This window comes from Saccostrea cucullata, unplaced genomic scaffold (assembly GCF_032062105.1).
Source record: "Saccostrea cucullata isolate Sc308-1 unplaced genomic scaffold, CSIRO_AGI_Scuc_v1 ctg1660, whole genome shotgun sequence".
Classification (NCBI taxonomy): domain Eukaryota; kingdom Metazoa; phylum Mollusca; class Bivalvia; order Ostreida; family Ostreidae; genus Saccostrea; species Saccostrea cuccullata.
Genome location: NW_026922343.1, coordinates 102,265 through 130,195, shown reverse-complemented (window position 1 = coordinate 130,195; position 27,931 = coordinate 102,265). Strand labels below are relative to the sequence as shown.

General features: G+C 32.8%; 2 protein-coding genes and 1 long non-coding RNA gene across 3 annotated transcripts; all 3 read left to right on the top strand.

The window, feature by feature from the left end:
- The first annotated feature begins 85 nt into the window (after positions 1 to 85).
- On the top strand, positions 86 to 12,162 carry LOC134261652 (uncharacterized). The gene is made up of 7 exons (XM_062744068.1): positions 86 to 141; positions 2,079 to 2,119; positions 2,240 to 2,312; positions 5,525 to 5,704; positions 7,684 to 7,830; positions 11,810 to 11,965; positions 12,071 to 12,162. The coding sequence occupies exons 1-7, from the start codon at positions 114 to 116 to the stop codon at positions 12,160 to 12,162; spliced, it is 717 nt and encodes a 238-aa protein (XP_062600052.1). The 5' UTR covers positions 86 to 113.
- Positions 12,163 to 14,257: 2,095 nt separating this feature from the next.
- Positions 14,258 to 17,763, top strand: LOC134261648 (uncharacterized). Its single transcript, XR_009990858.1, has 4 exons — positions 14,258 to 14,313; positions 14,453 to 14,494; positions 16,760 to 17,048; positions 17,569 to 17,763. It is a non-coding gene; the product is annotated as an uncharacterized LOC134261648 (long non-coding RNA).
- Positions 17,764 to 21,151: 3,388 nt separating this feature from the next.
- Positions 21,152 to 27,136, top strand: LOC134261651 (uncharacterized). The gene is made up of 5 exons (XM_062744067.1): positions 21,152 to 21,188; positions 22,814 to 22,955; positions 25,809 to 25,842; positions 26,596 to 26,676; positions 26,903 to 27,136. Exons 1-5 carry the CDS (start codon positions 21,152 to 21,154, stop codon positions 26,918 to 26,920), a joined length of 312 nt encoding a protein of 103 aa, XP_062600051.1. The 3' UTR covers positions 26,921 to 27,136.
- The last annotated feature ends 795 nt before the right edge of the window (positions 27,137 to 27,931 follow it).

The window sequence follows — 27,931 nt, the reverse complement described above, 5'->3', positions numbered from 1 at the left end:
TTTTATGCCAAGGCCAAGCACATTTCATTATTTTCTTTTCGATTGATCGGGTTCGTGAGACATGAATTACAGAACACATGTAGGAAATCCATGCAGACGAATTTGGAGTTACCATGGTCATGGATATTAAGAAATTTTTGTGTAAGTCAGCAAATATTCATTTAAAATATTATCATTACAGGATATCGAGAAATTAAAACAATACTGGCAGTGTCTTTATTAAACATCAGTGGAGTTTCTTACTGACTCACTGTCTCAGGGCAAAGTGTTCAAGGGGCTTTTCACAAAATATTTTTCTTCTATAAATAGATACCCCTGCTTTAAAAATACACTAGCGGATTTAAAGCCTCCCCTTTTGAGTCCAAAAATACACAATATTTGTTAAATCAATGTTTTTTGGTGTGCATGCTTTGGGCCTCTACCCTGACCTCAAACTGCCCCCCCCCCCTCCTTCCCCTTCAAAATTTCTGGATCCGCCACTGAAATACACCTTGTGTGTTTTTATAGTAGGGGTATCTATATTTAAAAGAAGGTAAATATTTCGTGATAAGCCCCTGTGCTCAGGGATGCCAAAGTCCCAGCTTGGTCGACTAGTGATCTCTGCTTTTACTTACTTTACTTGCTTATATTCAATTCAATTCAATTTTTTTTTTATTGATTCACCAAACATGTTGACATAAAACCATGTTACATACAAAAGACAAACATTAAAATACATACATACATGCAAGTGTATGGGCCAGTGAAGTCACTGTTATGGACGAATTTCATATACTTTTCCTATGAGTTATCTCCCGTTGTCGGCGTAATGCTCATTTTTGGCACTTTGTCCTCTGTAAGTTACCTGTTAATATTTTTAATCTTCAGACGTTATCGGACAATTTCGATCTGTACCTGTGTTGCCAGAATATCATTTGGGGCAACATGAAAAACGTAATGAACATACTCATATATTTACATTCAGTGTAATTTTCCTTATGAAATCCATTAGAAATCCACGACGTTCATTTTTCTATATTTACATCCACTGAATATTTTCTTCTTTATTTCTTCAGAAAACCCATTGCGTTCATCCCTGCATAAACTACATTAGGCATATCACCTGTACAGATTTCTTGATCAGTGGCCGTTCCATCAATGAAACGTACAAAAACGTTCGCATCATTAACACAATAATTGATATTTTTAATCCTACTTAAAATGATAATTTAAACAGATATAAATATAAACAATAAAATGTCTTTCTTTGTTTGTTGTTACTGTAATGAACGGTCGCAGCTATTGCAGAAAAATTTACATAACCCGCTTACGCGGGTTATGTATTTTTTCTGCAACAGCTGCTTCCGTTCATTCCAGTAACAACAAACACAGAAAGCATTTTATTGTTTAAATAACACACGCGGAACCTTGTCACCGAGCGTTAGAATACATAGTAGGAAATATATGCAATTTCAATGCTCTAGGAACACCAAATGTAAAGTGTTTTATTTCAATTTAATGAAAAACTATAACCCTTAAAAATAACGTAATGTGCGTTAAGATTTAATTTGTAACTGTTTACCTCGCAATGTTTGTTTGCGTAATTTAACTTTGAAACGTCATTTGACGTTACAAACGGATCTTACAAGTGTACATCTATTAACCACGGCAGTTTTGAAAGGCGATAAATTCACATTAAAGATTAGCGAAATAAGCAATTATGGAGAAGAAAAAATAGAGAATATAATTATATAAGCATTGAATTCATATTTTGGGATGTCTTCGGTCCTATAACACACCTGGCCGTGCCGACAAATTATCATACCGCGCTAACGCTATCGCTAAACACACAAGGAGAGCGGGTGAGCGATGTGGTCCATAGGCCTCTTGTTTAAGTTTGAAACCATCATTGGGGCAGGGATGTAATATTGATTATAGTATTAAGGCCCAATACTGTAGTGCACGAAAACAATGTATACATTTTTATAAACAGCAGCATGTGTTCATTGTCTTGGTTCTAACTAAACTTGTAAAGCTTATACAGACGTGAGAAAATAATAAAAAAGGAATGTCACTAATTAGAAACACACTTTTTTCAGATTTAGTAATGCTGTTGGCTGAATGTGAAGGCGAACACAAGGTATAAACTAGCCTTTTCCCAACCAACAAATGCATGTTGAAAGATATTTTAGAAGTTGACATTTGATTTAATTGTTCATGAATTGTTTATGAATTTGAAATTTTATTTAATTTTTAATAGTATAGTCCTCTGGAAACGATGATGGAAACATATAAGGGATGGTCTAAAGGCATGGGCGTTAAGGATACGACAAGTAACCAGGAAAATATTTACATATAAGATTTATAATTTTTCTTTTATTTATGAAAAGTTTCTGATATAATTCAAGTCAATCCTCTATCTTGAACCCTCTTAATGGATCAAGGAAAAAAAACTATCAGAGAGAAATATGAGGATTTGATATTTGATGAGGTTACTCAGAGAAGTTGGTACTTTTACTTCAGTATATCAAAGCGGTATTTGAGATTTTAGTACTGTGTGAGATACGGAATTAAAACTAATATTCTAAAAAAATATAAGATAACAGATTTGTCTTGCAAGAGAAATGCACAATTTTCTTTTTAGCTCACCTGAGCAAAAAAGCTCAACTGATCTTTTCTGATCACATTTTGTCAGTAGTCCGTCTTTTCATCCGTCTGTAAACTTTACATTTTCACTTCTTCTCCAGAACGGCTTGGTCAGTTTTAACCAAACTTACCGAAGGGCCATCCACTCATTCAAGAGGAGATATAAATAATTTGGTGGCATGTTTTCAAAATTGTTATCTCAAGAAGCTGCAGTGTGCCAATAAAGATGAAAATTATTGGGAAACATTCTCAGGTAGTGTAGATTCCGAAGTTTGTCTGCTTCAAATTGCCCCGTGGGGATCCGGGTTAGAATACGTCCTCAGTACCCCTTGTTTGTCGTAAAAGGCGACTAAATGGGGCGGTCCTTCGGATGAGACCGTATAAAAACCGAGGCTCCGTGTCACAGCAGGTGTGGCACGTTAAAGATCCCTCCCTGCTCAAAGACCGTAAGTGCCGAATATAGGTCTAAATTTGCAGCCCTTCACCGGCAATGGTGACGTCTCCATATCAGTGAAATGTTCTGGAGAAGGGCGTTAAACAGTATACAATCAATCAATCATTCTGCTTTAAATCACAACCCCTGGGATGGGATGGAGCCACAATCGACAATCAAATTTTAACATATATATATATACTAATGAACAACCTACCAAACTTTTCTTCTGTAGAACAGCAAAGGATTTATTGGTCATATTTAAATGCAAACGCATTCAGAGGTAGTGTAGATTCCATTGTATTTCAAGTCCGACCCCTGGGGATGGGGCAAGGCTACAGGGGAGGACTCAAATTTTACAAGGAAAGCAAAGGTATTATTGGTCATATGTAGCAGCAGCTTCATCCTCAGATACTGTAGATCCAATCAGATCTTTGATCCACTTTTTTTTTTTTATTTTCTTTACCTCATTTTGTTAAAATCAATACTCGACGGGTAGGGTGGACAATCAGTTATACGTAGAATATATATTTAAAAAATATCAATAAATCATCTGAACAAACAGCAGAGCCATGATTTGGCATAGTGTAGATTCATTCATTTTTTTTTCAAATCATGACCCCTTGGGGTAGGGCAGAACACAATGCGTGGGCAAATTTTAAATAGGAATACATACATAGGACATTTTTAAAAAAAGAAAGCCCTTCTCAAGAACATCAAAGCTATAATTGGCCATATTTATATGGAAGCACCCTCAGGTAGTGTAGATTCATATTCAAAATAATGACAATGTAGTAAATCTAAGGATTTATTGAGAGATCTGGCAGGGATGAAATATTAAGACTTTCAAAATAAGTTGTTTGGACTTTAGAATCCTTTGGATATATCCATTATATTTGAGGTATCAGTGTTAGAGATATACTTCAATAACTAGAGGTTACTATACCCAAATCCTCTAACAAATCCCATCAAGAAATTGCTTATGAATCAGTTATTGGAAAATTATTTGTAAGTAAATTGCAAATTCCAATGCAAATGAGCTAACAAATCACTTTTAAGAAATTGTAAGCAAATCACGTTTCTGAAATCAGTATACGAAATCACTCTGAATACATTGTTTACAAATAACTTCTGTTTAACAAATCACTTCCAAATCACTTCAAATAAATTGTAATCAAATAATTTCAAACATTTGCAAACAAATCACTTTAGCTTAACAAATCCCTTTCAAATCACTCAAGGTGGTTAACTGACTTGTATGCAAGATGTTCATGCAACTATACATGTACCGCAAATATTCGAACACATATATATTTGTTATATATTAACAAAAAACTTTTGGCAACAGCATTTGTGCTTTTTCAAAACTATGTCAGTATCTAAAAGTCCCACAATGCACCATTCGTAAATACAGAGATGTATGTCTGTCCGTCCATCTGTAAACTTTTCACGTTTTCAACTTCTTCTCAAGACCCACTGGGCGAATTGTAACCAAACTTGGTACAAAGCATCCTTGGGTGAAGGGGAGTTTAAATTGTTAAAATAAATGGCCAGAACCACTTGACCAGAAACGCTGAAATTTATATGGAAGCATCCCTCGGTAGTGTAGATTATGAATTGAAAAAAAAATCATCTTTTAACAAAAAATCAAAATTTTACATAGAAATAAATAGGAAAAACATTATAAATCTTCTTTTAAAGAACCACTGGACCAGGAAAGCTGAAAATTATATTGAAGCATTCTAGGGTAGTGTAGATTAGGAAAAAAACTACTTCTCAACACAATTTGGCCAAAAAAGCTAAAACTTATATGGAAGCATACTGGGGTAGTGTCAATTTGTAAATGTTCAAATCATGACCCCCTGGAAATAGGACGGGGTCACAATAGGGAATCAAAGTTTTACATAGAAATAAATAGGAAAAATCTTTAAAAATCTTATTCTCAAGAACCACTGGGCCAGAAAAGCTGAAACATATGCGAAAGCATCCTCGGTTAGTGTAAATTATATATTGTCTGAATTATGACCCCTGAGGTAGGATGGGGCCACAATTATGTATTACTAGGGGAAAATCTGGTAAAGAAGAGAATGGTCAGGGCTACTCAGGTGAGCGTTGTGGCCCATGGACCTTATGTTTGCTATAAAATTTCCAACCAGTGAAAATGTTCTTGACAGCATGCTCCTACTGTCAATAAATCTTCATAATATAATTCGTTTTGAAGAACTACAATGTACCTGGCTTATTTACTTCCAAAATGATCCTTTTTTCTTAATCCGAATTTTTTTCTATTCCTCCGTTTTTATTTACAAGTGGGGAAATCTGATAAAGAACAGCATGGCCAATGCTACTCAGTTGAGCGATGTGGCCCATGGGTCTCTTGTTAATTTATGACCTAATTACAGTGCTCAGGTGATGATGTGGCCCCCTTTGGCATCTTGCCAATATTAGAATCATTTTCTCTTGCAGCTAAGACTTTTGCGACAGGAGAGGTTAAACTAATCGGTAAATCAAAAATTGTGTCCGTAAAATGTCACAATAACCTAAAAAGTGGTCTGGCTTCTACTGCAGCTGAATGGACTTCTTTTTTCATTGTATGGTGGAGTGCCAAGCATTCTAAACCATCTGATGATTTCAAAATGATTGGAGGTAAGGATATCCTCATTTTAGATCAGAATCTTCTGGTCAGAGATCAGAGGCCTTTAATGAATAGTAATAGCTGTCTGTCTAGCTGTATATATATCTAGCTGTCTGTCCGTCCATCTGTTAGCTTTACTAATTTTTACTTCTTCTCAAGATCCATTAGGCCAACATTTTAAGCAAAGTTGGTACAGAGCATTCTTGGGTTAATGGGAGTTTAAAGTATTATAATGAAGGACCAAGTCCCTTTAAAATGGGTCCTATACAGAGTAATCAAGAAAACACAAAACCAGAGGATGAGTCATTAAATAAATCCTTCCGGGAAATAAGAACCAATACTGGTCCAGAAAAACTGAAACTTATTTGGAACCATCCTGGTGTAGTGTAGATTCTAAATTGTTCAAATCATGAATCCCAGAGGTAGGGTGGGACCACAATAAGAAATCTAATTTTAGATTAAAATATAGAGGGTAATTCTTTAAAAATCTTCTTGTTCAAGAGCCACTAGGCCAGAAAAGCTAACCATACCAGGCCTAGCATATTCCGGTGTATAATCTAAATTGTTTCAGTCATGACCCCTCTGGGGAATGGTGGAACCACAATAGGGAATACAGTTTTTCATTGTTATATAATTATAAGACGATGTAGAAAAAAAATCTTCTCAAGAACGACTTGGACAGAGTAGCTGAACTTTATGTTGAAGCATCTTTGGGTAGTATAGAGTCTCAATTATTTAAATCATTATTCCCATGAGAAGGATTGGGGGGGGGGGGGGGCTACAATATATAGGAAATCAAAATTTTAATTAAAATATTAGCAAGCATTCCCCAGAGAAATCCTTTCAAAAATTTTAAGATTAATATGTGTTTAATATGCGTTTTTCAAGCAGGGAAGTGATTCAGATTAGGATTTCTAAAAGTAATACTGCAATAGGTGACTCCTGGAAAGATATTGGCAGAAATATTTTTTCAAGGTCAACTTCTATATTCTAGGGTTGATCCGGGAACCTGCAACACACCATTTATTTATCTAGGACTTATTATAAACACATAGTCTGTAATGTTACAATATAAAATAAGAGTGTTCCAAGGACCACAATTGTGTTGCCTGCTTTGTAGTTTCAGTAACGATTTAATTTAATTATAATGTTTGTTTTCTAGCCTATGATTGGTTAATATCAAGAAAGGAACACAAATAATTTCTGTATAACCTGATTTGGTATGGGGATACACCTCCCTGACAACCAGCTGAATCATCTGTATCCATGCATTGTACTCTCATTCCAGTCTTCGGTTTCATGGAAAATTTAAGATTCAATAAATGTATATCTTTAATTTCAAAATGTAATTTTGCACGAACTCGATCTCAACATGACATTGTGTAAACGATCAATATGGCTGCTAGCCGATACATCAGTTTTTATTTTCCTTTCCTTCCCATTACTTCTCTCACATGTACGTACATGGTTGTTTTATTGAGCGCAAATTTGATCTCATAAAATAAAAAGCAACAAAATTTGACACCTGTAGTTGTTTAATGATTTTATAATTAAATTATAAGGAATGAAATTTTAATTCTTGGCCAAATTATTTAGGTATAACCTGGTCTGGGTCGGTTTATGCTTTATAATCCCCAACGTTTCATTAAAGATGTGAATAATGATGGCCATGTTTTATGACAAATAGTGTACATAGGCTAAATAGCCTAATTTTACCTCTTAAATATAAAAAATTGCTTTATTTTGGTACTAAGAAATATTTTGAAGTAAGAAAGTCAAATGTCATGGTCATGATTCACAAGGTTAATAACCATAAAATTAACAAAAGCTTTAGTACCAAGCAATATATGTGCAAAATATTTAACCTGTACCTCTTACAGTTTTTAAGATATAGGACGTGACAGACAGAAATACAGGATGATGGATGCCATGTAAATTCTTGGGATCATTGTATTAAATTAGTTAGTTGTCTGTATTGCTGCTATTGCAGGTGCAGGTTTACTCGATTATGATAAAATGGGTTTAACTAACATAAGATGGCAACCCAGGAGTGATCTTATAAAAGAAGTTAAGCCTCATATATTGTGTGCTGCAGAAAATCAGGGCGGAGAACATCAGTTAAAAATGAAACATAAACGTGAGTGTGAAGTTTAAAACCATTTATTGATTTGAATAAATACTATAACCAATGTTAAAAAATAAATGCAAAAAGATATAAGAAGGCGCATATCTAAACTTTAATGCTAAAGTTTGCAAATACATGGTGAAAATTATCTCCCTTTTTTGCTCATCTGGCTCAAGTGAGTTTTTCTGATCAAAATTTGCCTGTTGTCTATCGTCATTGTTGTTCTTGTTGTTGTTTTTGTCGCAGTCATTGTATGCAAACTTTTAACATTATTATCTTCTTCTCAAGAATCACCGTGCCAATTTCAACCAAATTCACCACAAAATATTCTTTGGTAAAGGGGATTCCTGTTTTTTTTTTTAAATGAATGGCCACATCCACTTACAAGGGTGGATTATCGTAAAAAAAAAATGAAAAATTAGAGCAATTTTAGCTTACCGGAGCTGAAAGCTCAAGTGAGCTTTTCTGATCACATTTTTTCTTTAGTCCGTCTGTCTGTCTGTAAACTTTTTACATGTTTTCGATCCAAGTTTGACATAAATACTTAGGAAAAATCTTTAAAAGTCTCCTTTTCGAGAACCACTGGGCCAGTAAAGATTAAACTCGTGTTGAAGCATCGTCAGGTGGTGTATATTCAAGTTTGTTCAAATCATGACCCCTAGGGCAAGGATTGGGGCCATAATTGGTTTGCAAAATTCTTCAAAGTTTTCATCAGGACTAAATACAAAAACTCTTTAAAAGTTTTCTTCTTAAGAACAGCAAACCTAAGACCGTTCACATCTATATGGAAACATGGTGGGGTAGTGTACGAGGGCTGTTTAATAAATAATGTCCTGAACTGAATGACATACAATACATATACAGTGTATCACATAACATTTAGTTTGGCTTTTCCGCATTAATGAATCTTAAATGATTTTATAACAATTTATGTGACCACTTTTAATCACTCTGTTTCATTGTGAGAAGCTGGAAAACAAGGGCTAATCGAGACACTGCATTAAAAATGAATGGTAAAGAATCAGTAAACTAGAGTTAAATTAAACACTTTATTAAAGCTGCTTTAAAACTCGTTAAGAATCCCAAAGAAATATTCACTGAAATATGTAGCATTTACGGCAACCAATGTCTGTTTATAGACAAATGAGCAGATGGAATTCAATGATAAAATAATATAATGGGCATCATATATTGGTACCGTCCTTGCCAACTAAAAATATATCAACTATTATCCCGCTTCAGACAAATTTGTAGATTGCTGATTGGATAAAAGCTGATCACATGACACCCTGAAATTTTCCGTATTACGTCTCCGTCGAGGCTTAATATGAAAATCGGGCACGCGATTCCGTTCGCAGCGTTGTTATTGTAAATAAAAATGGCGGCTAAGAAACGGTTTACGTAGGTAGTTTAGTTAATTTTCTTGTTACTGTAACGATATTTTATGTTGATTGTTATTGGATTAAAATTTCATATTTTCATAATATGCACAAATATTTTTTTATATCGATAAAGGTCTTCAGCGGGATAAATTCGTAACACAGTCAGTTAGTGACCTAATACGGATTCATACAGGGTGTGAAATGGAAATCCGTATTGGGACTCGGCTTGGGACTGTGTAACTAATAATGTACTGTTTGCCAAATTTCAACAAATAATCACTGATGATGTATGACTTTAAGACATAGCAAATTTAATAGACATCATTTCGGGATTAGTTCACAGTGTTTTAAAGAAACCGACGGTAAAAAAGCTTAGTACTCAAAGGTTACCCTATGCTTTGAAAAATGAGTGAAACGAAAACGTGTAAGAATATCTAAACAATTATTTCAAAATATCAGTAATTGTAGTTATCCACGTTTGTTTGAAATTCAAACAGATAATGAAACCTGAATGTATTGCTTAAAACCCAGGAAACATAATTTACAATGAGATATACTTGACACAGATAGCAAAGGTCTGTGAAGAGCAGAGGATTGCAAGAACAAAAAGACAGATTTATATGCAGTTTTCTTAAATATTAGTGGTCTTGTTGTTCAAATTCCTATTCGGGAAGTCAGATTAATTTCTGAAAGAGTCTAGAGGGCAATTTTTTGTTGCAAATTAGTTTTTAGTGAATGAGAGAGAGGAACCAGAATCAGGATACCACTTCATTAAATTTCTTCATGACAGCGTCCAAACCCGCACGCCCTGAAGAGTAAAGAGGTTTTTGGGGGATAAACAGTAATATTTTTTACATTAAAAATATTGGCCAGATCTGTGGCCTTTTGACTTGTTTCATTTTTTAAACTTGAAAAAACACCTTTCAAAAGGAAGAAACGAGTCCAAAAAATCAAAAGATCTGCCATTTCACGTATATAAAGGGTCATATCCAAAACTGAGTTTTAAAAACAATACGAAATTGGATAGAAAAAAAAAATTACGGTCTGTCATGTGTTTTAATTGAAAGAAAATATTAAGTCAAATCATTTAGACTGAATCATTGTACTCTTCTTACTGTGCTATCGAAGCTGTTGATCGAAATTAATTTTAAGTAACTTCAGTACATTTCTTCACCTCCATTAATTTCTATCTATATATATTTGAAATACATATTAGTACCACTATTTTGTACATAAACTAATAAAGAGTGTATTTTGAATCACATATTCTTTATTATGTATTAAGGAACAATAAATACAAGTTTTTAAAAAGGTGGATTTTACGCTGGTTAATATACAGGTAGCGCTCCATTACTTAAAAGCAATGGACCTCGGCTCCTGTTTTAAATAATTTTAAGACCGTTCCCAGATAGCATGACTATGCAGTGGCGTAGCATCGTTTTTGAAAGTGGGGGGGGCCAGGCAGAGAAAAATTTTTTTTTACTTACCTGAAAAAGTTGACAAGCAAAAAAAAAAAAAAAAAAGGGTAAAACTTGCCCGAAGTCGAAAATCCTATTTCGTGGGGGGGGGGGGGGGGGGGGGGGGGGGGGGGGGGGGGGGGGGGGGGGGGGGGGGGGGGGGGGGGGGGGGGCTGGCCCCCCCGGATACTACGCCCCTGCTATGTTGGGCCAACACTGGGAAAAGGTTGTATGGTTGGCGTTGGGGGAACAACGTTGGACCAGTGTTACCACGTCAACCTCCTCGACCATGACAGAATTCCTATGTTGGTCCAACGTTGACCAACGTAAGCAACTTCCAATCACTTTACTTTCCGAAGAAAGTAGAATACTGATGTTGGTCCAACGTTGTCCCAATGTTCATAATACACCCTTAAAGAAAGTGTTTTTTTTTCAAATTGTTATTAGTATGTTGGCCAAACGTTGGCCCGATGTTTGTAATACACCTTTAAAGAAAGTATCTTATCAAGATGGTAGTAGTAAGTTGACCCAACGTTGGCCAGATGCTTGTAATACACCCTTAAAGAATTAAAGTGTCTTATCAAGTTGGTAGTAGTATGTTGGGCCAACGTTTGCCCAATGTTTGTAATACACCCTTACAGAAAGTGTCTTATCAAGTTGGTGGTAGAATGTTTGCCCAACGTTGGCCCGATGTTAGCAAGAGTGTCATTTTGTTTAGGTGTTTCAAAGATGGGATATTTATATATTGAGCCAACGTTGGTCCAATTATTATACTGCCAACTAAATGATGGTGTCAATTTTATAATTAGCTGCTGAGCTTTACGCTGGGACAACGTGGGTTCCAAATATTAATTTAGATGCACATTCTGAAATAATTAAGAGGACATTCTATGTCCATGCTTTAAACTGGATTAAATAAATGCTTTTCTTTAGATAAGATATTTTCAACATATTAACTTTGAACTTAAGTGATCACAACACCAAAGAGTGTTTAATTCTATTTTTTGAATTGTGTGCATGCTTGTTTATTTGTAATAAAACGCTTAAAATTATGATTTTTTCATGAGCGTTGTATTCATGAGAATTTAGATAATACTAAATAAATGTTAGTTTAAAGTTCACAGGAACAGGATGTGAATATATATATTACAGGGAACAATTATCTACAGATGTACTTCATAATGGATGAGTGTGACTCTCCTGGCCAGTTTCGATGTGAGGCTGTAGTAAAGCTCTTCGGAAAAATATATCCCATCTATGCTTATTTTAATGCAGATAAAGCTCAGGACGGAGGAGTAAGTTCAAAATGTATGTTAATGTATTCATGTTGTACTGTCTTTATCTTTATATTGCATTATTTACCTATCTAAAAATGACTCTCATTCTTTTCATTTTCTTTTTTTTTATTTTTAGCTCTACTGGTCAGAGACCAGAGGAGCCTATGCGATAGTAAAGTGTCCGTTTGGCCTTTTGACAGTTATATAGCTGTCCATCTGTCTGTCTGAATAAAAACATATCTTAAACATGTTTCTCCTATACTTTTGGACTGATAACAGATTTCAATATAAGTTGGCTTACGAGTAGAATACATTTGTATACATTATTATTTTTTGGTGAACAATGTTAAGTGATTACTGAAAATAATAATAAAAAAAACAAGATGTGCCCGGCGGAAAGAAAGTACAAAAAAAGCTATTTTTATCATACAGGTCACAATCAAGGTCACAAGGTCATTGACCTTGGTGGTTTTTTTTAAAGAAGTTAATTAGTGGAGTATGAAGTCTCTATGTGTTGTGGTTCTAAAGTTATGGCGGGGGACAAAGTTGACTACAGACAGACAAACACCTAAAGAGACAGGACAAAAACAATAGACGCCTCGGATCTATCGATGTTGGCGCATAAAAAATGAAATACTACTCATAATACAGATTTGGTCTGATTTTGATATAATGCGGCAGACAAATAGACTACAAAGAGAAAAATAATTGTCTGTATTGTTTTGTATTTTGATGAATGATGATGCCATGTTCATTGAAATTAAAATTTCTTCAATATTCTTTTAAAAAGCTATTTCCGCCTAATTACGCGAGACGGTATGCTCGCGAAAATTTCATTCTCGCGCATATTAGAATTCCAAAAGATTATATAGAGCAATGACCACAACTCGTGAAAAGTTTTTCCCGCTAATAAAGAGTCAATGACTATCTCGCGGAAGTAAAGTTTCGCGAAAATTAAATGATCTACAGTACTTGTCCATATCTTTTATATTGTAAGGCCCAGGACCATCAGACATTAAAGGCGTTTAGGTAATGTGTCTGGAAGCAAGATAAGTAAAATTCCAAAAGTAGATCACATTGACCTAATTTTTAATTTCTATAGCTATAATAAGACAAATTGTGTCCAAATGATGACTTGTACAGTATGAGACCTAGAATCCTTAAACTATCTAGGAGTAGGGGTGGGATGTTTAAGAAGAGACATATTCACATCTTTTTTAAGATTGTACTTACCGTAAATCTGGTAATTATTTTGCGAATCTTGCTCAAAATGCTGTTGATTAATTTTTACGTTTCAAAAATTTGCGAATGACCACTACTTTGATTACATTTTCTTATTGTTGAATTATTTTTAAGAAAAATATTAATGTGATTGCAATGACCTTGCAAAATTGCAAAAAATTATTTACAAGCAAAAATTCCCAGATTTACGATATTTTACAGGTGATTCACAAAAGAAAAAGGGAGAGAAGCTGTACCTTCAACTTTTGGTATGTTTATTTTTGGAAACAATCAACACTCTAGAAAACAAGATGTGTTTGTGAAACACTATGCGTCCGGCGGCAACAAATCTTTTTAAAAAGCTATTTTAGCATATATGTCACAGTCAAGGTCATTGACCTTGGTGTCATTTGAAAGAAATTAATTAGTAAAGTATGGATACCAAATATGAAGTCTCTATCTCTTGTGGTTCAAAAGTTATGACAAAGTTTCGAAAAAATATATTTTTAGCATAAAGGTCACAGTAAAGGTCACAAGGTCATTGACCTTGGTGTCATTTGAAATAAATTAATTAGTGGAGTATGCATACTAAATGCACAGTCTCTATCTTCTATTGTTCGAAAGTTATGGCAAAGTTACAAAAAACTATTTTTAGGATATAGGTCACAGTAAAGGTCACAAGGTCCTTGAACTTGATGTCATTTGAAAGGGTTTAAAAAGTGTAGTATGCAAACCAAATATGAAGTTTCTATCTTTCATGGTTCAAAAGTAAAGGCGAAGACTATAGTTTGCAGATAAAAAGCTATTTTTAGCATATAGGTCACAGTCAAGGCCAGAAGGCCATTGACCTTGGTGTCATTTGAAAGAGCTAAATTAGTTTAGTATGTATACTAAATATGAAGTTTCTATCTTTTATGGTTTAAAAGTTATGGCGAAGGTTAAAGTTTGCAGACAAGTTTGCAGACAAACAAACAAACAGACAAACAGACAGACAGGACAAAAACTATATACGCCCCGGATATATCGATCCGGGCGCATAAAAATATCATTGAAATTCTTTTTCATGCTTATTTTATCTTGAATATTATTTTCATTTTATGTAGGATACTCTGCCAGACCTCTACTTGAAATCTGCAAGATTGTCGTATGTTGCATCAGGTTATCATATATCAGAATTGAAAAACACTCAACAAAGACCTATAAGAGCTAATAATGTATTATAATGTTCAAGAAATCAAATTGTTATAAAACTGAGCATTTTTTCCAAAGGATAACAAAAACATTATACTTTTTTTAGTTTCTGGAGAAGATGCAAAACAAAGATCATCAAAGAGTGTTGGTATGTGTGCTGAATTGTTTCATCCTTACCACATTTAATTATACCCCCCACTTGAAAAGCGGGAGTGTATATAGTATTCGGTATGTCCGTCCGTCCGGCCGTTTGTCTGTTACGCTTTGGGGTACTTATCTCTTATCAGAAACTCCTCTCATACCACTGAATTCACATACCAAAACATGGACACTATCGTTTTATACATATGGGAGGCGAGGGGTATCATTTAGTGAGCTCAATGCTCACAGTACCACTAGTTGGTCTGAAAATTTAATGTTTGTCATTTCCCGGTAACATTTTCCCATATCTTTTTAAATTGCATATTGTACAAAAAAAATAATTTGTAGGCAGTATTGTTGGGTTATTCCCTAACATTGATCTTTTGGCCCCTTTTTATGCAAATTTTACAAAACTTGAGCCTTTGCCTTAACTTCTGAACTTTTTAACCTTTGTCTTAACTTCTGAACTTGTTATATATGCTATGGCTTTCTAAGTCAAATGTACATTTCATGTAATAAGACCTTTAAATCCTTGAACATCAACAAATAATTTAATTTTGTTTGTATTCTCGCCTCTCATTGGTTGATTTCCAAAAAGGAACGCAAAACATTTTGTATAATCTGGTTTGGTATGGGGACACACCCCCTTGACGACCAGCTTAGTCATCATATCCATGCAGTCCCCTCATTTCCAGTCCTCGGAATCCATGGAAAATTCCAGATTTAATAAATGTACCTTCAACTTTAAAGAATTACTCGTTCTTACCTCATGTAAACAAACATCATGACTGCTAGATCTATGTATCAGTTATTACCTCCCCTCTCTTCAAATCACTTCCCTTACTACGTTTGTATTATTGCGCGGTAAATTTGAACTTATAAAAAGCAACACAATTTTACATCAAAAGTTGTTTAATTATTTTAAAATTAAATTATAAGGAATGACTTTAATTCTTGGCCATATTATCGAGTATAATCTGGTTTGGGTCAGTTTACGCTTTTTTATAATCCGCTTCGCGGATTATAAAGCGTAAACTGACCCAAACCAGATTATACTCGATAATATGGCCAAGAATTAGAGTCATTCCTTAATTAACATTGGATTTTGTTTCACTGTGGCATTGGCACAATAAAGATCATTTAGTGCTTCAACTAAAACACCAGATAAATGTATACATTGTAGGACAAATACTCGTGCAGATGACATCTCTATACATGAGAGAAGATAATCTTGAATAAGAAATCTAACAACATACAATCAGACAATTAACCTTGCAAATAACAATTTAATCCTAAGGTTAAACTAACTAAAGTTAATGTTGATGCTCTAGCTAGATAGGGCCTCTGATTTTATATATCCTGTACCAAGTAAATTTGTCATAAAGTGAAATGGATGCAAGACAATTAAGATGCAACATTAACATTTTAATTTAAGTGGTATAAAAGTATGTTTACTTTCTTGCACAATGAAATATTGAGGACACCCCCATTACACCCTATTCATTTAAGGAAGGGCTCTAATTTTGGGGAAAATCATTCGAGTGTAACCTGGTTTGGGTCAGTTTACGATTTATAATTCGCAAAGCGGATTATAAAAAAGCGTAAACTGACCTAAACCAGTTATATTCGAATAATTTTCGCGAATCAAAAAAAAAAAAAAAATGAAACTGACCCAAAGTAGGTTATACTCGAATAATTTGGCCAAGAATAAGAGCCATTCCTTCTGATTTTTTTTTCTGAATTATTAAACAACTAGTTGTGGGAGTAAATTTTCGTTGCGTTTTATGATTTCAAATTCGCTGTCAATATATACGAAATTAGTAACGGAAGTGATGGGAGGGAAGGGTAGGTACATGACATTGTTTGTTCAAATGTGGTAAGATCGAGTTACTGACTTACTGTTTGAAATTAAAGGTACATTAATTGAATCTAGAATTTTCCATAAATCCTGAAGTAGAAAATGAGAGGATTGCATAGATACAGATGGATTCAACTGGTTGTCAAGGGGGGGGGGGGATCCCCATAGCAAACCAGGTTATGCATAAATAATTTGTGTTTCTCCCTTTTGGATATTCTTTAACCAGTGAGAGGCAAACAAAATTATATTATTCTCATATTTGTAAACATATTTTAATGACATAACCAAACATTACCATCTTTTTTTCTTTATCAACTTGATCACCTAGTTGTTATGTTATGACGCTTATAAAGCTTAACAGCTTATACAATTTTTAAGTCCACTATTGACTGAATGAATATTTTTCTTTAAAAGGTGGCTATACTAAAATAACTGGAAAATATGAAGAAATTAAAGGATTACGTCATGACGTTACAGTGCAAAGTGGATACGAAAGAAATCAAAGCAAAAATTATAAAGGTGGTTGAGTTTTACTTCTTCTATCAGCCATTGGATGACTGGCCCAATGCACGAGTGATTTTGGCAGGCCTAGTGAAGGAAAAAGCATTATTTGTACATCCGTACAGATTTCGAATGTTTCCACAGTTTCGTATTCTATTGGATAAAAAGAAGCGTGAAGCTTGGGATGCTAAGACAGGCAGTGGTGAGAATATTTTGATGAGACCAAAAAAAATTCAAAACATTTGGATCTAACAACTTGAGTCATGTTTTTATGAGTAAAATGAACGAGTTTCACCGCGTATTTGTTATTTTTTATATTTTCAAAAAGAAAAGCGATTTGATATGAAAGAAATTACGTAGTATAGAATAATAAGAATGTTTTTACAAGCATCACAGAAGGTTAACAATTACTTTATGTTCTAGAAATGTATTATTTGCATCATTTTCAATGAAATAAGGCCAAAAAATATATACCAATCCAGGCATCCAGTTTTTGTTTGTATCATCTGTCCTTAATTTATTTGTGCTTTGAAGTGTCCATTTATTTTTGCCAGGAGTCAAAGTTTTCTATTTATCCTTTTTATAATAGATTCTGTTTCTAAAAATGCCCTAAAAATTTTAAACACATATTAAGTTATTCTGATAAAAATAAAACACAATCACTTATGTATTTTATATTTTTTCACCACTACCAACAGCATGTGATTTTGATATTTCTTTAGCAAATGTAGCCCATTTTACAATTACCATACCAATGGATCTGTGTGATACTCTTACCGGGACATTCCAATGTCAGGCTAAGATATTGGCAACTGGTTTCTCGAAGCACAATAATGCATCATTGGTAACTGGATGGTACAAACTAGATCACTCCCATTTATCTAAAAAGAGTAAAAACTGTGGGGGAAAAGAAGGACCAAAAGGTATTTTTAAAAAGTTTTTCAAAATAAAATTACAGGTAAAGTACAAAAATCTTTTTAAGTCACCTTATTACATTTAGGAGTGTTTCTGTTTCCTCCCCTGCTCCTGGGTATTGATTGATTGATTTTATATTGTTTTACGTCCCTCTCGAGAATTTTTCACTCATATGGAGACGTCACCGTATGCCGGTGAAGTGCTTCAAATTTTGACCTTTACTCAGCATTCAGGGACATTGAGCAGTGAGGGATCTTTATCGTGCCAACGCCTGCCGCTGACACGGGGCCTCGGTTTTTAAGGTCTCATCCGAAAGACCCGCAACTTTCACTTCAAAGTGCCGAGCGCATGCCGAAGGAACAGTTGCTACCCATTTTATCGACTGGGTCCTGGGTATTGAGTAGATGAACTACCTACACATAGTTATGATGAGCAAGAATCCTTCTTCCAGAATTGTTTAATTTCAAGCTTAAGACCCCTGACCTGACCCCTGACCTTAAGACCCCTGGGTCAGGGGTCCTGTAAAGTGAAAGCAGTTCTAATGATTATATTATATATACTGAAAATAAATTAATGCTTTGAAATCAAACTCGGAGTACTAGTACTTACCTTTTTTTAAAAATGTGAAATGTGTAGTCCCAGGGTCAAGGGTTCATGTGGGGTGGGGGCACTAGTGATTATTGCTTATAAGTTTTAATGCATTTTTTTGTTCCCCTACTCTGTCTGTGGGTATTAAGTAATCAAACTAAGCATGCTTAGTAAATAGTTGTGATGAAAGTTGTTACATGATGCTCAGGTGACCCACATGTATAAGGCCCATGGACATCTTGTTCTGTTACATCATTTCAGTTTTAATGGATAATTTTTCTGAATTAAACATTACGCTGATCAGATGCATGAATTAAATTATAAAAAAAAAGTTCTGCAATTATTGTAATTGTTAGTCTGATATGAGTCATTATCAAAATTCGCCAATATTTTGGTCACAAGCCGATAAAAAAGTATATGAAGTAAAAATTATATAAATTTTCAAATCACTATTTAGAATACATTATTCTGTATGTAGTTGGCAGAATATTAATTTTATAGCTGTCTGATATATTTAAAGAAAAAAAGCATTGATAATAGCTCAAATAAGCACATTTTGCGATGTCCTACACTCCATTCCATTGAATTAACAAGTGTTTATGGCCAAATGTTGTTCATTTTCTTTTCATTTTTTTCCTTGTATGCCTTAAACTATTCATGATAAATGCCATAAAAACACTAAAATTGTCTTAAATAAGCTCATCTTGTAAATATAAAGACTAAAATGTGTGTCCCACGAGTTTTTGTCTCTCCTGTTACGCCAATGAAAATCCAGAAAATGGAAATATTCAGAATGAACTTTTCTGGGTTCCCTACTTACCATTAGCCTTAGTTACATTTGCATGATACTAGGTTGTTAATGTAATTTATTTAAATTTGATAAGTTTGAATAAAATGTCCAAAATATAACTATGATTTACACAGTAGAAAAAAATTATGTCCGTACTGTTACATTGAAATGAAGCATTAACAATGGAGTGAAACAATTTTAACTTCTTTTACAAAATAACTGAAACATTTTGTTTCAAACCTACTGCATCATCAGCTTGTATGGTAATCAAAAGGAAAATAAATTACCAAATATAGAGCAATTGTCTACCCTGTTATATGTCCATCCTGTTACGTGTTAATTTGTAACAGTAAAGACAATTTTTGTAACAGGAAAGACTAACATTACATAAAATGTGGATTTTAGACCTATCTCATCATTAACCAAGAAATTTATTGCATGATTTTTATTAACATTGAAGTAAGTAACACAAATACACCTTGATTAAGGATTCGTTGTTTCTAATTGTTAGTTGAAACATAAAAAGTGATTTTGTAACAGGAAAGACATAACATATTGTAACAGTACGGACAAATTTTGCTTAAATCAGAAAAAAATTGGACTTTTATTAATTTGTCAGATATAATATTATTTTCATTTTATTATTTTGTAGTAATCGTTCTATTTTTTATTCTTTTTTCAACTATGAAAAGATAATTTTTGATATTAAAGGACTTCTAAATATAATTCTGTAACAGGAAAGACGGGTATTGATATAAAATAAACAATTTTTGAGAACTCTTTACTTATAAGCACAGTATAATTGTTGAATAGTCTTTGATGGAAAAAAAATCATTTTAAAAATCATTTTTAGCCCTTTTACCCATAATATAAATTCAATATATGATTATTTATTAATTCCGTGTAACAGGAAGGACACAATAAATTATATTACTTAGCTATAGGCAGTATATAATTTTCCATCTCTAAACAAAAGTTTCACTCAGCTTAAGGGATTTGTTACCGCCCTATTTAGGCTGGAATTTAGGCCCAATTCCAGAGGGTCATGATTTGAACAATTTCTTTAATTGAAGATGAAGATGCATCCAAAGTAATACCCTGGTATTACTGATCATGGCTCTGCTACATGTAATGAGAAGATTTTTCATAACTATTTGTACCCCCAATAGCCATGTAAGTCTAAATTAACCAATAGATGCCAAACCCTACACCAGTGATCATGATTTGAACAAATTAGAATGTACACTAAGTATAAATGCTTTTATTTAGATTTGACTGATCAAGGGTTTGCTGTTCCTGAAAAGAGATTTGTTGATATGTGTCCCAACTTACGCCAGTAATATTTTGATCATTCATAATGCCATACCCTACCCTAAGGGGTCAAGATTTGAACAAACTTTAATCTACACTATGTCATGAAGCTTTAAATTTAAATTTTATCTTTTCTGGTCTTTTTTAAATGACCTGTCAAAGAATTTTATTCTTTCTTAATTATCTATTGGAAGAGGGTGTGACCCTTCATTTGAACAATTTAAATTTCCTTTTCATAAGATACTCTGTGCTAAATATAGTTAAAATGACCAAGATAAAAAAAATGTGAGAAGTTTCAGAAAACAATAACAAGTTAACACCAACAAACAAAACACAAATCTCAATAAGAAAAGCTCACCTGAGCATTTGGCTCAAATAAGCTATAGTAAACATCATGAGTGGGGTTTTTTTCTTTCTTTTTTTTTTAATTTTTGTTTGTTTGTTTTTGTTTTGTTTTGTTGAAAATTGCCATGTGATATAATTTCCCAATCAGTGATAAAATGAAATTAAATTATGACCTAGCTAGGACCTATTTCCAAATAGCAGTGGAAAATTCTCAAGTTCATCAATCAACTTGCCAGAAACATACATTTTTTTGAACTACCTGGTAATATTTTATATTTCTATATTTAGAAAAACAGTGAAAAAAGAAAGTTTTCTTCTAAAAAAAGGTAAAAGAAAATTAAACAGGCAAAAGGGGGATGGCTCTACAAATCCATGTTTTTCTTTTAAATGGAGGTTAAATATTTTTTTCAGACTCTACAAAGTGTCCTTCCTTTATGTTGTAAACGCCAATATTTGCATAGGCAAGCAATTTTCTTAATGCAAATCCTATTTTGTTTTACATTTTACATGTAATTCAGGAATTATTCTAAGTTATATTTAATTAACATGTAACATTGTTTTGTACTATTACAATTCTGTGTATTTTGGAAAAGTCTCTCCTGTAACAGTCATACATATTCATTATTTTTATTCTCTATTTGTTCCTATCTTAACTTTAACATAAAGTTTTTTCATTATTTGGGAACACCAGTGTAAATTTTCAGGATTAATTAAATTATGTGTTTAACAAAATGAAGAATTTGATGTAGATACACAGAAATTTCTCTCCTGTTGCATGTTCTGTTCTTTCCTGTTACACTTTTTAACTGAGAGACCAAAAAACCTTTCAAGGTCATATTTTTCTGGGATTGTTATAGTTAATCTATATCTTTATAATATATTAACAGATTTCAGACTGAAACTGATTCAATATTTACTTTCCAATCATTTCTAAACTAGAATTTAGGATTCTGTTACAGGAGAGACATGTCTATTGCAAAGTACTGTCTTTCCTGTTACGGGCCTGTCTTTCCTGTTACATGCACTTTAATTATGAAAATATGTGGTTTATATGTGATTGTAACAAGATTGGATCTACATGCATGCATAAAATGCCATTTCTTATCAAATGTGTGAATGCGGTTTTTTATACTAACTTTTACGACTGTAAAATGGTGAAAATATTGACCAAAATGATGTTCAGATTTGAAAATTGTCTCTAAAATCATTGTAAAAATTATTTTGCTCCTGTTTCATTGAAAAATTATAACTGATTCTTTATTTGTCATGCTTTCACAAACTAGGCTGAACTAATTTTATAATTATTTTTCCACCTCTTAATAGTAAAACTTGCATTAATGTGTCTGTAACAGGAAGGACAAAATTTTAGGTGAACCAGTATTTTGATTTCTTCTTACTCCGAAATCAGATAATTTCCAGGTGGGAGTTAAGTGTTTTTGTGTTCTTCAGATATGTGTTTTATGGTAACGATTTAAAAAAATTAATTCTAAATGCAAGAAATTTGCTGATTTTTCCAATATTTTTTTCTGCGGTTTTTGATAATGACTCATATGCTTCAAGAAAGATATTTATTGTTGATACATAATTATTTTATATTAATCATACTGTATAGCAGGTTAATTTTTAACAGGAGTTAAAGTACTTTGGCTTTAATCGTTATACTATAGTAATCATCACTAACTAAAAGAAAAAAAATCACTTTCTGGTAAATTACTATGATTAGTCTGTTGTTTAAGCAATATATCTTCCTTCTGGTATTGACAGTATTTACTCAAATATTTTTGTAACTCGGTACTAAAACATATATAAACATACAGTTACTGAAGCTTATTTAGAAGATTGATTGTGTATTGTTTAACGTTCTATTCGAGAAACGTCACCGTATGCCAGTGAAGCGCTTCAAATTTAGACCTATAGTCGGCACTAAGGCATTATGCCAAAAGTAAATCCTAGCTTAAGAATTCTGTTATACCATTATAGTCATTAAAATTATCATAGAACTAAAAGTAATTTTGCAGCTTATGGTAATGAAGAAGAATACACTTTACAGCCTATATTTAACACTGAGGAGGACCTAGGAGGGGAAGGAGGGGGAGTGGCCATTGGAATTATCTGTGCTCTGGTTGTGCTTGGAGTCATCGGTTTTGGAGCTTACAAAATGTGAGAAGATAATCTATTGATATATCTATTTATGACATTTTTAACAACGATATACTGTAATTATTCAATGAATAAAAGTGATATCCTGTCACGATGTGAAAGGATATCAAAATGATATTCTGTCACAGTGTGAAAGAATATCAGAAGTGCATGAAAACTCTCGATTTTCCTTCCCTTCAAAAAGAGTGTTGTAAAAAAAAAAAATACTCCTTAATCTTTTATAAGATAGAAAACGAGTTCATAAACAGTATTTCAATAAAACTTGGCACACAAGTAGACTATACTAAGATACATAATTCTGTGCATCGGTTTTTTATTCAATGAACGGTGTTGCCTTGGTTACCCAAACTAGAAATTTCTGTTAAATACTTTCAAAATGCTTCTCCAAATACAGTTTAATTCTGATTATGATATAATTTGGCATGCAAGTAGTTTTTTGTTCCTGATTTTGATGATATATAATGATTTTGCCATGGTAATTAAAATTAAAAATTCTGTAAAATTTTATTAAAATCCTCTCTTACAGTTGTTGTCTTATTGTAATATATATATTGTCTCAATATATTATACAGTTTAATGCCCTAGCTGCTACTTTTCTCTTCCTATATTATAAGTACAAACCAGTAGAGCTACAGTCTCGACAGAGACTTCTGGTTTTTATTATACCTTGTGGAAATATTAAGCATGATATAAATAAATATCATTTAAACCTGTGTGCCAGGTTTTATCATATTGTTTAAAAATGTATGAGACTTTTTAAAAATTTCATTTTTAGGTTATTAAGTGATATTTATGAGATTCAGAATTGAAGTCCTCGAGTCTGGGCATAACTTGATTGTGGGAAACTGTTGAAGAAAATTATCATGCAAGCCAATCGATTGATCATCGTCATGAAATTGAAAAATCTTAGAGTTATTTCTTATATTTACATGGTATTTCGGCGTTTATGCAAATTATCACGCAAGCATATCTATTGGTCACATCATGAAATCGAAAAATAAGAGTTATTCCCTAGATAAAGTACATTAACTGTAATTTTATCTTGGACAAAGACATTGGAAATGTAAATATAAATGAATAAAGGGCAAATATACCACAAATTGGAATTCAGATTTTATTAGAGGCAGTCAATTCTAGTCATAATTATATGTATGTGTTGGAGGAGCATTTAGAAATCTGCTTAGTTACCTCTAGTACCTGTGCTTTTGAACCATTTACCAACATAATGATTCAGACAAAGTCACTAGTTTCAAAAATTTTGTCAAATTTTGAGGAACATCTATATAAAGTTCAATAAAAATTGTAAGAGCCCGGGCAAGACCAAATTTAATTAAACCCTGGGTTCTAATCCCATTTCTGGGCTGAATATATTTTCATTTTTCAATCCACCTTTCCTACTATTGATGTATATTTCTGTAAACCAAATTTTATTTGCGACATATTTATTTCGAGGTTTACCAGGGGAAAACTAGTTCGCAATCATTTTTAACGACTAAGCCTTTCTTGGATCTTTAGTTGATAGACTCAAGAGACTTTAAGGACCAGTTCGCGGTAAGAATTATTTGCGATGGCGAGGCTCTTGCAACCTCGCAAAAAGTTTTCGCACGCAAATAAAAGTTGGTTTACATTACCTAAGAACCTGTCAAACTTCAAATCTTTTTCCCTCTCTCTCAATTTTTTATTCTTTACTAAGAAAACTTTTAAGTTACAATAAATATAGTCACAGCATTTTAAGTCACGTTCCCGAGGTTATAAAGTTTTGTATTTACTGTTTAGATTTTATTTACTTAAAAAATGTTATGTTGAATGACTCAAAGTTTAATAATATCAGTATTTTATTTAAGGTTTCGTCAAAGGTCAACATGTCCGATTTTTTTTTTTACAATAGCCCCAAAACTATGTAAGGTATAAAGTTAAAACTTTTACAGTTTATAATTTTTTTTATTGATTAACAGATAGAAAGTATCACTTGTTAAAGAAATACTTGGAATAATATTAATTGAGAAAATTTCTTCTTAAAAATGCATATATTTTCAAAAAATATACACCTAATTAATTCCGTGCTTTTAGTGAAAACCATCATTGCAGAAACAAAATATGTTTATCAATGAAGGGCAAGTTGGACTTGGATAACCTCTGGAAAGTTGTTTTCCTTGTTTATTTTGTCCAAATGTTAAGACTTGAAAGTGAAAGTACAGTGCAAATGGCGGATTCTATAGGGGTCTTGTAATTATACATGTCATGCTTTCAATAAAAGCCTTTCAGAGACCATTCACATCCAACTTGCCCTTCAATGATAAACATATATCATTTCTACAATGTTTGTTTTCACAAAAAGGACAGAATTAAGCAGGTGCATTTTTCTTTAAATATGCACATTTTCTGATACAATTTTTCTCAAAAAATATCTTTTTAAAAATATTTGTTATCAAGTGATACTTTCTATCTGTTAATCAGTGATATATTTAAAAATTGTAGACGTTTTGACTTAATACCACACATAGTTTTGGAGCAATTGTAAAAGTAATTTTTTAGACTAGTTGACCTTTGACGAAACCTTAATTAAAGAGCTCTTTTAGCAGAAACGTAAAAGTTGACAATTGGAAACTTTGTCATTATCATAAGAAACACATCAATTTTTTTCAATGTCTCCAAGTCATCAAGGTTTCCATGCACATGTAGTTTAATTGTCAATTGAATTTTTTTAAAAAAAATGATAGCCAAGTGTATTGTTTTCAATTACTTCGTGTCTGGTTCTTTTCTAAATTGATTTTTTTTTAAATTTGAGTCAACGGTTATAAAAGATATTCTAAAAGAAATGATTTCATGCTTTTATTTTATTTTGTTTTGCAGATACATGAAAAAGAATACAGGACAGGGCACTAAGGTAAAAGTGTGAAGTAGGAAAATATGGTTTCAAAGAAAATGCTTTGAAAATAGTCATGCTGAAAATTCAAGACTTTACCCCTTCTTATAACTGAACTACTGAGTCAGGTATCATAAAATTTTGAATTAATTTATAAAACAAGGTAATAAAGAAAACTTGTGTCCCCCACTTATGGTAAAAAGAAGAGCATGCATGGATTGAATTAGGGGAGGGGAACATTTTAAGAAGGGCGGGTGGGGTTATAGGGAGTTCTGGTATTAAATTTAATTGCAAAAATTCAAAAGCGTTATGAGGTATCACCTGGAAATGAAAGTTTTACAAACACACACACACACTCACACCCACCCTCTCACACACCCTCACGCACACAATGTATGAATTCGAATTAACAACGTTAAACCTTTGACCCTAAAAATAGATAGAGGTCTTTCTTACGCCATGAAGAGATTGTATTATTTTTTATACATTGTAGTTTTGCCTTGTCCAAAGGCTCTTTGGTGATGTGGGGGTCTTGATTTCGCAAATTTTAATCTTCTTCACACATAAATGTTATTTACCAAATTCATTGAAATTTGTTCAGGGATTTTACCGGTGAAACTTAGAATGTTGGACTGGAACCAAAAATAAAACCCCGTAATGTTAGTCCTATACACAGTGATAGTTTTTATTTATTTTTTTTTAAATAATCCTATATTGAATTATGAAGTTTCTCTGGTGCATATTATGGACAATGGCCCTCTTATTAACATATAGGATGAAAGTGAAACAAGACCCATTAACCCCGGAGTGGCAGGAAGGGGGAGAGGTCGAGGGAGGGGTCGTGGAAGAGGGCAGGTACGACTTTCATGTCAAACTAGTAAGATTTCCAATTATTATCATGCCAATCCATCTCATACATGAAGGCAATTATCAAAAAAATAAACTATATTTCTTTTATTCTGATACCTATAATTATAATATTTCATATATTCTGATACATATAATTATAATATTTCATATATTCTCATACCTATGATTATAATATTTTACAATAAAAAAATTACTTTTTTGCAAATTAAAGCAAAGGCCTGGTGAATGAAGTCATGGTTCCAGATTGGCCTAAGATTGCCAAAAACTTTTAAAAACCTGATGTACCCATAGGAAGTTCATCATTGACTTGTATAGTTACTTTAATGATGGGAATCGCAGAAAATATGAATGCAAGTAAAATTCCAATCACAAATGGAAGAAGCTAGCTTACTTCTACACTTTACAATCCTTCAAAATTTTTATTTTTAGTTTAAAAAATATATTGACTTACTTTGATTTTATGTTTTAATTAAAATGTGGATAATGATTAAAATAAAGAAGATTTACATAACACAATTAGCTTCATGTTTTATTTTGTTAGATACAGCTGTCAAATAAAAGAAATAAATTGTCTTATTTCATGTAGAAATTTAAGCCAGAATTTATTAATTATGGTAAATGGCATAAGTTGTGATGATTTTTGTTTATGATAAACAACAATCTTTGTGATAAATTGATTTTTTTTTTCCTTTTAAGATAAGTTAAAAGCTAAAGTGGGTATTTTTTAACCATCTGTTGTCAACAAATCAATATGTCGATTCATTACTGTAGATTCCTAAATATACGCGTGGAATTAATTATTGCGTAATTTCGCGAGAAGCACCAAACGCGAAATTAAATGATCAATTAAATAACTAGCCTTTTTATGGTGCTGAATGTAATTATGTTAAAACTCTTGATCAACCGTCCATTCGCGCAATTCTTATTCTCGCGATTTGCTGTTGAACCATTTTTGTCATTATACCCCTGCTCTGAGGGAGAGAGAGTAATACTGTTCTACTCTTGTGTGTCCGTCCGTAACAATTTTTTTTCGCAGTATTCTCAACAAGTACTCCGATCAGAATCGATGGGCCAGTCAAACCTTTTTATGAGGAAGTTTAGAATCTAAATTGTTCAGATTGTGTCCCCAGTGGTATAGCATTGTCACAATGCAGGATCAAAGTTAATTTTATGTTTTTAAAAGTATATAATTTTTTGTCAAATCTATTTTTTAAAGAACCGATTGGCTCAGAAAGCTAAA